The sequence below is a fragment of the Cebus imitator genome, unplaced genomic scaffold (assembly GCF_001604975.1).
Source record: "Cebus imitator isolate Cc_AM_T3 unplaced genomic scaffold, Cebus_imitator-1.0 Scaffold101, whole genome shotgun sequence".
In the NCBI taxonomy this organism is placed as follows: domain Eukaryota; kingdom Metazoa; phylum Chordata; class Mammalia; order Primates; family Cebidae; genus Cebus; species Cebus imitator.
The window spans coordinates 4,855,458-4,871,579 of NW_016107416.1; the positions used below are offsets into that span (position 1 = coordinate 4,855,458).

At 36.9% G+C, this 16,122-nt stretch overlaps 1 protein-coding gene across 1 annotated transcript in view; it reads left to right on the top strand.

The window, feature by feature from the left end:
- Positions 1–16,122, top strand: part of PARD3B (par-3 family cell polarity regulator beta) — a 1,123,121-nt gene that overhangs the window by 715,711 nt on the left and 391,288 nt on the right. Inside the window, exon 16 of the mRNA XM_017536909.2 lies at positions 3,169–3,213. Within this exon, the coding sequence (XP_017392398.1) occupies positions 3,169–3,213 (45 nt within the window). The remainder of the gene's footprint in view (positions 1–3,168; positions 3,214–16,122) is intronic.

Sequence of the window (16,122 nt, forward strand, 5' to 3'; positions counted from 1 at the left end):
TGTACTTTTGTTGCCTTTCTTTCACTGCAGGATGATTTAGGAGCCAGGTAAACTGCTAGCTCATATCTGTTGCAGACGTGGAATTATCCATGCAGTAACAATGTAAAAGTACCTAGTGCCCTGCTGAAACATAGTAAGCTCTCGATTATTAGAAAATAATAATAATTCTCTCTTTAGTTCTTTATAAGCTTGAGCAAATTAAATCATGAACCCCACAACCGTCATCAAACACACCACCTTTACCACTCTCACAGCTTCCATTTATCAAATGTTTTCATTTATTGAGAATTATGTATCTGTAACTGTGCAAAATGCTTTTGTACATTTTTTTCATTTAGTTGCCACAACTCTCTGTGTACTGTTTTTTTCCTCATTTCTCATATGGGAAAACTAAAGCTAAAAATAGGTTAGTGGTCGGGCATGGTGGCTCATGCCTGTAATCCCAGCACTTTGGGAGGCTGAGGCAGGAGGATCACCTGACGGTAGGACCAGCCAGACCAACATGGAGAAACATTGTCTCTACTAAAAATACAAAATTAGCCAGGTGTGGTGGCACATGCCTGTAATCCCAGCCCCTTGGGAGCTTGAGGCAGAAGAATGGCTTGAACCTGAGAGGTGGAGGTTGCAGTGAGCCGAGATTGTGCCATCATGCCATTGTACTCCAGCCTCGGCAATGAAAGTGTAACCCCATCTCAAAAAAAAAAAAAAAAAAAAGAGCTTGTAACTTACCTAGCAATGCTGGCATTCAACCCACATCTGTCTTATTACTAGCTATGATGTTAGTCTCTCTATTTTGTTTCCCATAAATCATGATGACAGTAGTTCATATTTATTAGGCACTTACTCTATGGTCTTCTGAGTACCTTGCATATATTTATTTGCACATCTAATCATCACTACAAACCCATGGGGTAAGCAATATTATCCTTTTATGATGAGACAGGCGCAGAAAGTTAAAATGATTTGTACAAAATTATTGTTTCCAAACAAGGATTCCAATTCAGAAAGATTATTCCTTATCTGTGGAATGAGAATGGATATTTTAGCTTGAACCAATCAGAATCATCAATTTCAAAACATGTTAAACAAAACCGTAGCTAACATTTATTGAGATTGGTCACCACAGAAAGATAGCTATTAATAGCATATATTCAAATAAAGAGGGTAGTTTTCTAGCATGTAGTTGTTTGTGTTATATTCCTACTACCGATCATTCTTTGGGTTTCTCAGGTAGTGACTCTTCTGTGACACTTATCACAAGTGAAATGGAGTGGTTAAGAGTGCCATGTTTAAGTTCAGGCTTCTTCATTTACAAGACTTATGTCCGTTTCTTTATCTGTAACATCAGGCTAGTAATAATAATACTTATCTTTCCAGGTCATTGTGAGAATTGAATGAATGAACAGATACAAAATGCATAGCATAGAACCTGCATATTACAAGTTCTCAGTAAATTTTAGCTGCTATTGTTATTTTTAATCATTATCATTTTTTCTAATATTTTTCTACTTATACTGTAGATTGAGTCTATGTAAGTGTTTTTAGACCTGAGAAAGACAGATTTTGGCTCACAACTGGTACCTTATAAATACTTACCTCTCAAACAGAAATAAAACAATAAGTCTAACAATATTTTTAAGCAGTTAGAAACAGAATAATCACAGATATATAGTGCTTTTATCTAGAAAATAAAGAAATAGCTTAGAAAAGGAGGGCCAAGTGGGAGTGGGAAGATTATGTATAGTAACTGGGTCAATCAAGATTGAATGTTGTGGGCAGAGAAAAGAAGGGACATGTTACTCTGAGATCAATCTAGTTTTAGGCAAAACGGAAGAGAACCTCCTTGTTAGCAAATTTCCCCTCACCCTGCTTCAACCCTTGAGAACCGAGTTTTATGTACCAACAGTTTTATGTACTAACACAGCTGGTCTCAAATGCATGGCGTCGCTTCCTCAAGCGCCAGGACAACTGACCCGAGCCACCGCGGCTCCCCTTTTTTTTGGGGGGGCGGTCTTGTTTATTTCTTAAATCTTTGGTAGAATTCACCAGTGCAGCCATCTGGGCCTAGAGTTTTGTTTGTGGGAAAGTTTTACTTATAAACACATTTTTTTCAAAAAGCTACTATGGGGCTACTCATATTATCTAATTCTTCCTGTATAGGCTTCAGTAATTTGTGTCTTTTAAAAATGAATCCATTTCACCAGAGCTCTGTTAATCTAGAGGTAGTTTTTCTCCACTGCTGAGACAAGATCCGTCTTCGTATTCTGACAGATGCCCCTCAGTTATGAAATTTTCCACTCTGGTTCTTGGAAATAGGCACTATTCCCAGTCCGATGTGAACTTTGGATGCTGTTCCCTTTCCAGTTTGGGGTGAACTCTTGGGGCAATTTTCTTAACACACATGAGATTGTCAGTATTCAACTAAATATATGAGATTTTCTGAAGAGAGAATTGCTCTTTCCTCTCTGGTTCTCCACTCTGCATCTCTCTCTGCCTTGGTTCCCAGGGATGCCCAGCACCGTGTCCTTGAGCTGGGGACATCACTGGGTTCTGTATGGGTGTTGTCTTTCCTGCACAGCTGCCTGGAGGCTTTCTTCAGAGAATATGCTGGGGTGGTTGTAGAGTTCACATCATTTGTCTTCCATCTCTTGGGGTCACTGCCTTTTGTTGCTTAATGTCTAATCTCTTGACTGCCATTGTTTCTTGTTTTGTCTAGTTTGTAAAATTGTTTCAGGGAGATTACAAATCTGCTCCCTTTTACTCCATTCTGACTAGATACAGAAGCCTAATTCTTAAGTATTTAATACACACACAGACACACATATGTATTACTGTTACGCTGAAAGAATTTCAATATATTATACATCTATATATACACATCCACATGGAAGCAACAACCCAGTTAAAATAACTGAAAGTACTGAAAATTAAAAGAAAATGAAGTTACATTCATAAAAGATCATATAAACATATATTTATTCATAGCTGTCTTCAAGATGTCTACCAATAAAAGTGAGGTACCCCGGGGTAGGCTGGGAGAAGCAGTATTTCTCAAATCTCTGCCAGTAAAAGATTTAACTGATTATGAATCTGTATTAATTTATTGTTTAAAAATTGTCTGATTTACAAGCAGGTCTGATCTTTGTCTGTTTTATTTCTTCTCCTCAGTGCCAGATGAAAGTAAGGTTCACTCACTGGCTGGACACAAATCGGGTAAGAAATTCCTTGTAACTGACTTTATATTTCCCTTCCTGGAAATCACTGGCTGTGTTTTAGTAGCAGTTGGAACCTGTTTCTATCCACTAGTCATTGAAAGGCTTTCTAATTAATACATGAGATGTCTCTGACTTCCACAAAGATGAATTACTGCTTGGCTGTGTGTATGGTGGCATAATGTATGCTGACTCAGTATGTTTTGGAGGAAAGAATAAAGATTTCCAAAAAAATAGATAAAACCAAAAACCTTAAACCTGTACTCCAGCTGAACACTTAAAAAAAATTTCAAGAAAACCCAAGAAAGTTCAAGATTCTTTCCTATGATGACTTTCACATTAAAGTGACAGGACAAAGAATTCCAGAATAAGAAAGATGTGGTCATTTTTTTCTCCTCAGAAAAGAATAGGATTTTTTCCTTTTTTTTCTTCATGTCATCAAAATGGATCGTTCTAAGGATATATCCATTTTTTTTTTTAGAGACATGAATTAGCTCCTTATATATTCTCTAGAAAGTCTACAAAAGTTTCTCAGGGTCTCTTAGGTCTTTATCATGTGTGAGTTACCTTCACTTCTAAAATCAAGCTATTTCTTCTTTGGCAAGTAGACTGCCTTCTATTCCTTTTTCCTTCCTCCATACCATTTATTCACATTAGTGGAAAACATTTAAAGCTATTAAGCTGCAAATAGTGGAGTAATCCCTTTCCTCTAGGGGCACATTATTTTGGAGGTGAAAACGTCCATTTTGCTCTTAGCATTGCCCCTCCAAACAACAGAAGGATTGTGATTTGCTGTCATCCCTCCATTGGCAAAACAAAGAAGTCTTTCCTATCACCAAGTGTCTCCTGTGTTTATGTGCCAATTATGTTTTCACCAGTAAGTGGCCTTGATGCCTCATTACTTCCATCATGTTCCAGGGTAAGATTATTATTTTTTTTTCTTCTTTCTTCAGATTCTCTTATGATAACAGCAGGGAAGGTATGGTTCACAACTCTTAGATTTCTTTTTCTTGTGTCTCCTAATAAAGACCCTAAGAGGTTAGATCACTGTGAAGAAGAGATTTCTGTGGGAGTGGTAAATTGCCACATGTTGCTTGTTTCCAACATCCTCTTCCACTAAATTCTCTATTACTGAACATATTTTAGGAGCCTCAGAAGGAAGTTCTTATGACCAGGGAACCCCAAGGATAGTCTATAATATCTTTATCTTAAATGCATGCTAATGCTTGAACTTCTCTTACACATATTAGTATAATATCTGAAGATGAAAAGCCTTTCACCTATGTACTGGGATAGGATTCAAGGCACAAAGTTGAAGCCCTTTTTCAGAATGTTTATCAATTTGGTTTTTGAAAATGAGCAAACAACAAACTTTCTGGCTTTGGCCAGGAAATCAAATCTTATTCTAATCTTAATTTCCAAGCCCACTGCTATTAGCTGGCAATTAAAAGTTTGTCACTCTTTGAGAACTTTGTCATCTTTGTATATTGCCATAATATTTTATGTAACTTTGAATGATCTGTCTTTGCATAGTGTGATATAAAAACATTAATAAAGAACTATGCTAAGTGAAAAGCTTGAAATAATAACTTTCCAAAAAAGTTTTAGTCAAAAATGGCAGAATTTTAAAGCCTGTCATGCAAGTTCATTGTAAATTCCATATAGCAACTTTACTTTAGCTGATAGAAATGGTTCCAGCAGTCTTTAAGTCACATGAACCACACTGTTTAAATATATCTGATATTTTAAAGAATATTTCTGTTACTAATGTACGGTTATTCCAACATGCAATATTCTTACATTTTTAAGTACTATTATAACATATCACTACACCAGGTTTTTCACTAGGCATCTGTTGAAATGCTGAAAAACAACCAGACACTTGATAACTTTGGAGCAAAAGTGGTCTGCAATGAAGAGCGCTAAACAATCACCGAAAATCACATACTTTAGAGTCGCGTTAAATGAGAGCATCCTGTAAAACATTAGAAACAGTTCTGAAAAAGCACAGAGCAGCGTTAGAGGAAAATATTCAACTAAGGTTCAGTATATACACTCTAAGAATATACCCTTCCCCATTTTGTTTTGTTTTGTTTGTTTGTGTGTTTGTTTTTGAGACAGAATCTCCATCTGTCACCCACCCAGGCTGGAGTGTAGTGGCATGATTCACAGCTCACCACAGCCTGGACTTCCCTGGCTCAGGTGATCCTTCCATCTCAGCTTCCTGGATAGCTGGGACTATAGGCATGTGCCACCATGCCCAGCTAATATTTATTTATTTAGAAATAGGATTTCAGCACGTTGCCCAGGCTAGCCTCAAACTCCTAGGCTCAAGCAATCCTCCCGCCTTAGCTTCCTAAAGTGCTCGAATTATAGGTGTGAGCCACAGAGCCTGGCTGCTCCCCTAGTTTTTTACATTTCTTTCTTTTGGAAAATTAGTCTTGAATTATAATGATTCTCAGGAACTCATCCCTCACATAAAACATAGCTCCCCTCTGTGTATTGCTTTTAGGTGAAGGGATGTCTCATTGGGATTTGTTGGTGGTGGTAGTGGTGGTAGGGGTAGCAGCAGCAGAGGTTTAAGGGTTCTCTTGATAGTAACAACTCTTTCAGTTACAAAATCATTTTTTAAATTATCTAATATATAACTACAATCTCAGTTGGCTACTGGTCATCTGTGACCACTAAGGTTGTATTTTAACTTGTAAATCTCTACTTGCCTCACCATTGTTGAAAGGAATCATTTAACGTCTTTTTGTTACAATATTGTCTCCTTTCCCAAATTCTTTCTTCAGAATATTTAGGTTAAAAATATGATTTTTTTTTTTTTTTGCTAAGAAGAGTCTCTTGCTCTTTCTCTTTAACTATAGAAATGTGAGCAGATTTTATGCTATCCTAGACCAACAGTAAGTTAAACAAATTAAATTGTATATACTGACCTAAATCTATCATGTATCCTCTTATTCGAGATGACATTCAACATTTTAATAACTTCATCTGAATTAAAATTTCTCGAGTCAGCTACTTAGTCTGTAAAGAGCCATTTCATGCCAATTTCCATCTGTTAGTCCAGCTTGGGTACCTCCCACATTTGTGACAATATTTTTGGCACCCCTTTCCTTGGCTTAATTTTTAAATGGTTGATACTTCAGAGCTCAGATCCAATCAAAGGCCTGGGTAAAATATATCTTTCTAACATTTTTGGCCCAAAATGTAGTGTTCCCCTTACCCCTTCTAGAATTAATCCAGTATTCTGGAGATTCCTCCGATGACCTATTTCAGGAGCTTCCCCGAAAGGGCATTGCGTCTCATTACCTTGGCAAGGAAGATAACGAGATGATTCCCCTGTTGGTAAATCCTCCTCCACTTATGAGAGGTATTTAAGTCTATGGTATGGTAAGACCTTCCCAGAGAAGTTAAAAATAAAACATCCTTTGTTTGGTTCCTTGAAGAAAAATCAAAAGTTTCATATAGCCTTGAAAAACCAAAAATGTCTTTAACCTCTTTCCTTGTTTCACTAATTGAACTCTGACAAAATTCAAATTCTAGCAATGCCTGGAGCAAAAAACAAAAAACAAACAAAAAACCTGGAAAAATATGTGTTTTAAAAGCAACAACAACAACAACAATAAAATTTTTAAATGATTTAAATATTCTGAGGGAACATTAGAATCCAGAGAAAATGACATCAAATTTATCACAGCATTTTTTTATTATTATGCTTTAATTTTGGTTATACTCAGGGTCGTAAAGTATGTTTGAGAAGGAATTCTTTCTTATTTTCTTTCTGTCTCCTAAACTGACACCTCAACCAATAGTTTAATGTTCTTTTACGTTCAGACAGAAAGGGCTTATATATTTTACCTTTTTTAGTGTCTTTTTATTTATTTTTTTTTGTTTTGATTTACTGCTTGGAACTGTTTTAATATGTATTGACTGCCTGCAGAGATCTTTGCTGACCCAGCTCTTTAAGATGATGCAGTACTGAAGAAAACCGATGAGTTCTTCTTTATGAGCTCTGACATATTAATTAGCAAAATGGACTAAAAAGCTTGGCTATTTCTGTTTCAATTTCTTATATTCTCAAACACCTGTCCATGTAGCTGTAAAACAGGCAAGTCTGTGAAAGTAATGGTTGGCAGCAAGTCCAGACCTTATCTGAGACAAGTTTATCAATTAATGAGCAAGTATTCATTAACAATCTAGGGGGCTTTTTCTATGTGAGGCCACTAAGTATGTTTGGTATCCTAACACAGTTTGATGAAGAAACGGGAGCTCGGGGAATTTAAATACTTGATCTCATCTGGGCATGTTGGCTTATGCCTGTAATCCCAGCACTTTGGGAGGCCAAGGTAGGCAGATCATTTAAGGATCACGAGGTCAAGATATTGAGACCATCTTGGCCAACATGGAGAAATTCCATCTCTACTAAAAATACAAAAATTTGCTGGACATGGTAGCCCATGCCTGTAATCCCAGCTACCCCGAAGGCAGAGGCAAGAGAATCACTTGAACGCAAGAGGTGGAGGTTGCAATGAGCCAAGATCACACCACTGCAATCCAGCCTGGGTAACAGAGCATGACTCCATCTCAAAACAGCAACAACAACAGCAAAAATACTTGATCTCTCAGCTGGTAACTATTGGGGTTAGGATATGAACCCTAGTATTGTATAACACAGCTTATGTTTTGGGGCAATTTATATCCCACTAGCATGTGCCTTTCGCCCACATTCTGTAGACAGAGATTACAGGAGTAAGACACAGATCTTACATGGCATATATATATATATGTATATCTCGAGATATATGATACATCTTTACTTGGATTTTGTAACCTCAGCCAGCTGACCTAGGAACACAATAGCTATAATTTCTCTACCAAACTACTGTAGTTCCCTGAGTATGAGAGGGACATCTAATCTGATCATTCTTGCCTTTGTTTCCTTGCACGTATGTGTGTATGTGTGCACATATAGGAATGTGTGGGCCAAGTTGAGAGCTGTATCAGAGAGAAGATGTGCATTTGATGTGTATAAATTAAAGCAAAGGCACATGTGCAGGTGATGTTTATCTTTATAATAAATGCCAAGAGTTTAGTATGCAAGTTACTACTTCAGCAGGCCTTCTGATTTTCTCTAAATGCAATGTGTATAAACCTCAAACCTAGAGTGTTCAAATGTGGCCTAAGAAATTTCTAGATCCTTGCAAAAGAACAGAGCTTTTAAAACCATAGGGTGATTGGATAGTCACTTTTAATACAAGAGCAATGAGTTATTAAATGACATTTCATAAATTGTGTGGAGTCTTATTATTCCAGACATTTATAGAAAATTAAAACTGAAATGTGCATTTACATTTTGGAACACCAATTATGGCCATTTTAAAAATATTTGCATCTTCTAATTGGATTGCAAATTTTTATGACTTTTTATGGTTATTATTGATGAGGAGCTAAAATTTTCTAGGTAGTTGTTAGTGTACTTGAACTCTGTTTCTTTCCTCATCGACTCATTAAGATATGACAGCATGGTTCTCTCTTTGGACAAACATCTTTATTGGATACTTCCTAAGCTTTTCTCATTTGTTATATTAGATAAATATGGCTTTAGACACAAGAAATATGTACATTTCTCACATGATACAGCCTTGGTTTTTATATTTCCAAGGGATTCAGGAAGTTGTCATAAAGAATTTAGCAATATGTCTAGAATTCTTCCTATATAAGATTGATTGTGAAATAACCCTGATATTTCCACATTTGCAAAAAAATTACTGAATAATGTCTCTAAAATGAATCAAACTGAATTAGAAACGAATGTATCAGTCTTTTTAATAAAATTATTTCATCCTCAGAAGTACAGCAGGTTTATGCATCTGTGAAATTCATGAATAAATAGAGAGACAACATATGTTTCCAAATCAAATTTCAAAATAAATTGTTTTGGCTCCACTCGTGTTTATTAAATGCCCACTCTGAAACAGATATTGTGTTAAGTGCTAGAGATACTAAGTAAAATAAGACATGTTTTCAGCCTTATAAAGTGTTTACGATATGGTAGGGGAGAAAGAATATAAATGCCTAATTCAATATTTGTTTGATATCTTTGTGCTAAAGAGTTCAATGCAAAAACCTCACGGGAGAAATATTGCTTAATTCCATGTGGTATTGGGGATGGGTGTCAGGTTTCAGAGAGGGTGTTCTTCCACAGCAGAATTTGAAAGCAAAATAGAAATTGGAGATATAGAAAATGTCAATGAGCAAACACATTTCAGGCAGATGGAAACTTCTGAGAACATGAAACATCATGGTATATTTAAGAAACTTCAAGCAATTCAGTGTGGCAGCAGTACAAAGGGAAAGTGACAAGATACCAAGTTGAGCCAAGTAGGCAGAGATTAGACCATGTAGACTCCCACCAAATGAAAGAGTGTCATTTTATCCTACTGGCTCAGGTAATCTAAACAGATTAAAGAAAAGAGGTCACTTTTATATCCTAGTAATATCAATCTTTTGGTTGTAGGAAACGGAAGGGACCAAAAAACAAAAAAGAGAGAAGCTATTGTAAAAGTTCAGATAAGAGATGATGTTGGCATGTCAGTGACTAACAATGGAAGGGAAAAGGAAAGTATGAACTATTTAGGCAATAAAGCCTTGAGTATTTTTTTTTAAGTTAAACTTAGTAGGTGAGTAAAAAAGAGTATCTGACTTGATTGTCATTATACTTGTCAGCTATCACTACAACTATGCTGTATAATAAAACCAATAGGAAACATTTTTTTTTTATTGATCACATATCTCCAGATGTAATGGAATTTGCTGATAGTTTCAGTGTTTGGGTTTAGCTCCATCCTACAGGTTAGGACCAGCTTTTCTGCATGTGTCGACCAGCGATTTACTGAGGCATTTACTTTTTGATAACAAGAGTGAGAAGATAGAGACAGGGTACATAGACACTTAAGAGTGAAGAGTATTAACATGAAGGCTCTGGCTGCCCTCCATAAGGGAGGCCACAGAGCTGATAGAACTGATGGAGGAACTGCTGAGACTGTGGGTCAGTGCTGACACACCTATGGCCATACGCTTCATCTTGGCCTTGGCTGGGCTGGTAGGCGGGAAGCCAATATGAATCACTTTGTGGATGGCTGCGAAGAGACCAGACTTGGGTGGGCACTGGAAGTACCTGGGCAAGCAGTAGAGACTCATGCTGCTGTCATGGCCCCACAGCCTGGAGCCTCCCCTGCCTCCTCTACCTCTTCAGAGCCCAGCGGAAAGAGAGAGAGAAAGAGATGCCTCCTTGGGGTCCTATTACCCATATTCCAAGGTGGAAATCTCCCAGTTGGATAGATGATGAAGGTGGTAGAGGGCAAGAGTGAGTGGGAATAGACGGAAGAGTGACAGGCTAGCATGACTGTGCAGGAGCAGGATTCCATATGAGCAAAGTGCAGAAAGTGAAAATGAGAAATAAGGAGGAAGTGGGGTCTCCTCCTAACCCTGATCTTCATGATATGGGTGTGAAAAGCTACAATTGAGAGAGCTGCTGAGAAAGCAGAATTTGTAGTGGAGAACTACATTTCAGTTAAAGCAAAAAAAAAAAAAAAAAAAAAGGTGGTTTGAAAGAAGAGATTGAAAATGAACAGTATTGTCAACCGTGGAAAGATAGTTGGACTCAAGAAGGCAAGGGAGAAGGGTCTGGGATGGAGGGGAAAAGTAGGACAGCAAGTCACGTCAGAAGACACACAGAGTGGTATCATAAGGCCAGCAGCACAGGAAAGAGCAGGTGACTGGGTCTCATATCTTGGAAGTGACTGAGGTCAGCAGCAGTGATGAGGTTGCGTAAATGGCTTTGCAGTTGTGGAGAGACTTAGTTCTAACTTGGGTCGCTTTAGACTCAATGGTGGCCTGGATGAATTATTCCTTTTTTATTATTATACTTTAAGTTCTGGGCACCGTTTACAATAGAAAAGACTTGGAACCAACCTAAATGCCCATCAGTGATAGACTAGACAAAGGATTATTCCTTTTAAAGATTTCCAGTACCTGATGAATGAGGAGATGAAGAATTTGCAGGAGAAAATCATCCCAGGTTTATAGAAGGTTGGAAAAGATGCCTAATTTTCAGTAGGAATGGGAGGTGAAACAAGCATAGATGATCTTTCTAGAAACTCAACATTAATAGAAAGGAGAGAGATATATAGAGAGGAAACAAGAAAAGTTGTTTTCATTGTTCTATTTTATGTTAATGAGAAACACTGAATCACGTTTATAGATTGAAAGAAAAGAGATATTTGTAAGAAGAAGAAGGATTAAGAAAGAAGAAATTGCTTAAGGAATTGGATTAAGAGTGTAGTTTTGTAGTAGTTAGCTTTGGTAAGGATGAGTGTTGGGTGTAGGGAAAGTGGTAGGGATGCCCATGTTATAGATAAATTTGTAGGTGGAAAGGAAATTAAAGATGTTAATGGTCTCAATTTTCTAGATGATGTCATATCTGCATATAATGACATTATAGGGTTGACAACAGTCTGCCAAAGAAAACAAGAAACGCAATAGATAATAAGTAACGCATACTGGAATATGTTCAAGTCACTGAATCAAAATTGGTTGGAAAATAATGAAAAAAAAATGTTTCACACACATACCCAGACACATCCATATACACTATAGTCAAGGGTCTGGTTGTGGATGAACTACAATTACTTTCAAAAGTAAGGTGTATCTTACCTCTTAATTATATTTCCAGTTCTCTACTTACAGTGAAATTACAGAATATAAGGATTAAATGCAGTATTATGTATCTTTAGTACAACCAGACTACTTAAAAGAGTGGACTGAAGCCCAGAGAGAGGAAGTAACCCTCATCAAAGGCCGAGCTGCTGAGCAACAGATCCGAGGCTCAGATCTATTGAATTCTGTTTTAAAAATCTCATACTTGTCTAATGACCGGTGTTGATGACCATTTTTTCATATGTTTGTTGGCCTCATATATGTCGTCTTTTGTAAAGTGTCTGTTCATATCCTTTGCCTACTTTTGAAAGGGTTGTTTGATTTTTTCCTGTAAATCTGTTTTAGTTCTTTGTAGATTCTGGATACCAGACCTTTGTCAGTTGGGCAGATTGCAAAAATGTTTTCCCATTCTGTTGGTTGCCAGTTCACTCGAATGATTGTTTCTTTTGCTGTGCAGAAGCTGTGGAGTTTGATTAGGTCCCATTTGTCTATTTTGGCTTTTGTTGCCAATGCTTTTGGTGCGTTTTTCATGAAGTCCTTGCCTCTGCCTATGTCCTGCATGGTTTTGCCTAGGTTTCCTTCTAGGGTTTTTATGGTCTTAGGTCTTATGTTTAAGTCTTTAATCCATCTGGAGTTAATTTTAGTGTAAGGTGTCAGGAAGGGGTCCAGTTTCTGCTCTCTGCACATGACTAGCCAGTTTTCCCAACACCATTTATTAAACAGGGACTCCTTTCCCTATTGCTTGTTTTTGTCAGGTTTGTCAAAGATCAGATGGCTGTAGATGTGTGGTGTTGCCTCCAAGGCCTCTGTTCTGTTCCATTGGTCTATATCTCTGTTTTGGTACCAGTACCATGCTGTTTTGATTACTGTAGCCTTGTAGTATAATTTGAAGTTGGGTAGTTTGATGCCTCCTGCTTTGTTCTTTTTGCTTAGAACGGGCTCTATTTTGGTTCCATATGAAGTTTAAGGTGTTTTTTTCCAGCTCTGTGAAGAAGGTCATTGATAGCTTGATGGGGATAGTGTTGAATCTGTAAATTACTTTGGGCAGTATGGCCATTTTCACAATATTAATTCTTCCTAACCATGAACATGGAATGTTTCTCCCTTTGTTTGTGTTCTCTCTTATTTTGTTGAGCAGTGGTTTGCAGTTCTCTTTGAAGAGGTCCTTTATGTTCCTTGTTAGTTGTATTCCTAGATATTTTATTCTCTTGGTAGCAATTGTGAATGGCACTTCGTTCTTGATTTGCCTCTCTTTAAGTCTGTTATTGGTGTGTAGGAATGCTTGTGATTTTTGCACATTGATTTTGTATCCTGAGACTTTGCTGAAGTTGCTTATCAGTTTCAGGAGATTTTGGGCTGAGACAATGGGGTCTTCTAGATATACAATCATGTCATCTGCAAATAGAGACAATTTGACTTACTCCTTTCCTGTTTGAATACACTTTATTTCTTTTTCTTGCCTGATTGCTCTGGCTAGAAATTCCAATACTATATTGAATAGGAGTGGTGATAGAGGGCATCCTTGTCTAGTACCAGATTTCAAAGGGATTGCTTCCAGTTTTTGCCCATTCAGTATGATATTGGCTGTCGGTTTGTCGTAAATAGCTTTTATTATTTTGAGATACATTCTATCAATACCTAGTTTATTGAGGGTTTTTAGCATAAGGGGCTGTTGAATTTTGTCAAAGGCCTTCTCTGCATCAATAAAGATAATCACGTGGTTTTTGTCTTTGGTTCTGTTTATGTGGTGAATTACATTTATAAACTTGTGTATGTTGAACTAGCCTTGTATCCCCAAGATGAAGCCTACTTGATCATGCTGGATAAGCTTTTTGATGTGCTGTTGCAATCTGTTTGCCAGTACTTTATTAAAGATTTTTGCATCTATGTTCATCATGGATATTGGCCTGAACTTTTCTTTTCTTGCTGAGTGTCTGCCAGGTTTTGGTATTGGGATGATGTTGGTCTCATAAAATGATTTGGGAAGGATTCCCTCTTTTTGGATTATTTGGAATAGTTTCAGAAGGAATGGTACCAGCTCCTCTTTGTATGTCTGGTAGAATTCAGCTGTGAACCCATCTGGACCTGGGCCTTTTTTGGGTGGTAGGCTCTCAATTGCTGTCTCAACTTCAGACCTTGTTATTGGCGTATTGGTGATCATTAAAAAATCTGGAGACAACACATGCTGGATAGGATGTGGAAAAATAGGAACACTTTTACACAGTTGGTGGGAGTGTAAATTAGTTCAACCATTGTGGAAGACAGTGTGGCAATTCCTCAAGGACCTAGAAATAGAAATTCCATTTGACTCAGCAATCCCATTACTGGGTATATATCCAAAGGATTATAAATCGTTCTATTATAAGGACACAAGCACATGAATGTTCATTGCAGCACCATTTACAATAGCAAAGACCTGGAACCAACCCAAATGCCCATCGATGATAGACTGGACAGGGAAAATGTGGCACATATACACCGTGGGATATTATTCAGCCATCAAAAACGATGAATTCGTGTCCTTTGTAGGGACATGGATGAACCTGGAAACCATTATTCTCAGCAAACTGACACAAGAACAGAAAATCAAACAGCACATGTTCTCCCTCATAGGGGGGTGTTGAACAATGGGAACAGATGGACACAGGGAGGGGAGCATCACACATTAGGGTCTGTCAGAGGGAAACAGGGGAGGGACAGTGGTGGGTGGAGAGTTGGGGAGAGATAGCATGGGGAGAAATGCCAGATGTAGGTGATGGGGAGGAAGGCCGCAAATCACACTGCCATGTGTGTGCCTGTGCAACAATGTTGCATATTCTTCACATGTACCCCAAAACCTAAAATGCAATTAAAAAAGAAAAGAAATCTCATACTTGGCACTGTGAGCATTATTGAGACCAGTTTTGCCTGATTTAATAGTCTAAACCATCGTTAAAATCCCCCAAATTTCCCCGCACTCAGCATGGATAATAGAAAGATTTGTTTGATATAGCACTGATAATTTTTCTTTTAAGCCTTTTCCATTAAAACTTACCAGAATTTAATAAACTTCGACATTTAAAAAAATCTTTATTTTGTTCAAAATTTATATAGTCTTTGTAACAGTCTATAGTTGCTACTCATTATACTTTTTAGCTTCATTATGGTGTTACCTTTCTTTTTATAATATAAATACACAAAAGAGATTATTTCTGAACTCTGATAGAATGTGTTTACCTGACATATTTTGGTATGTATATGTCTACTTTGACCTCCTGTATTGATATTTACATTACAGAATTCTCAGTAGCAAAACTCTTTATTATCCTATTGGTCTCATTATTCATAATCTGACAGTTTATCTTTGGAGATAAAATTTACTCTGCTTCATTGTGCGTTAATTTAGAAAATTTACAGTTCCCAAATTTTGTTGAACTGTTTGAATAAATGAAAAATAACTTTATAAAAAGAAGAGGGTATTTTTAAATATGTCACATCCTTCAAATGTGGCTGACCTCTCAAACTTCACTATCCATGGGGAATATATGTCTTATATGTTTACAAAACAGTAGTTTGGAAATTAGAATTCTGTTAGTGCATCTAAATGCCAGTGAGCATCTGAGTTAAAAATGTTATTAAGCAATTACATAATGATTGATAAATCCAGAGTGAATGTTTGACATCAAAACTTTACTATAGGCTTACCTATCTACACCCAACTTAGGATCAGATTGCAGCTGGAGGGGAACAAGACTAGGAGCCACACAAAGCAGTGATGAACTTAAAAATTACACTAAAATGCCATAATCAGTCAGAATTTCATAATATGAATTTGGATGTACCATGGGTAGAAATAAATCACATTCTTGAAAATAACTGAATTTTAACGTACAATTTGAACATTAATTGTATCTTTTTTTCTTTATATATGGCTATAGGCTGCCATCAGCAAACTTTTTGCAATGAGAATATTCTAATAAAATCATCAGAGTCTATACCGAGTAGCTTTAAATAATAGCACCCTCTTATGAAGAATAGATTTGGAAAGAGCTAGAAAGATTTTTAGTCCCCTCCTAATTATTTAGAAAGATTTACATTGAGACTTGGAATTTAAAATTACTCTTCTAAAAAAAAGCTATTTTATGTGTAAATTAACTGTAGAGAAATTAAAAAAAAAAAAACTGAGATGATCTGATTCCAATGACCA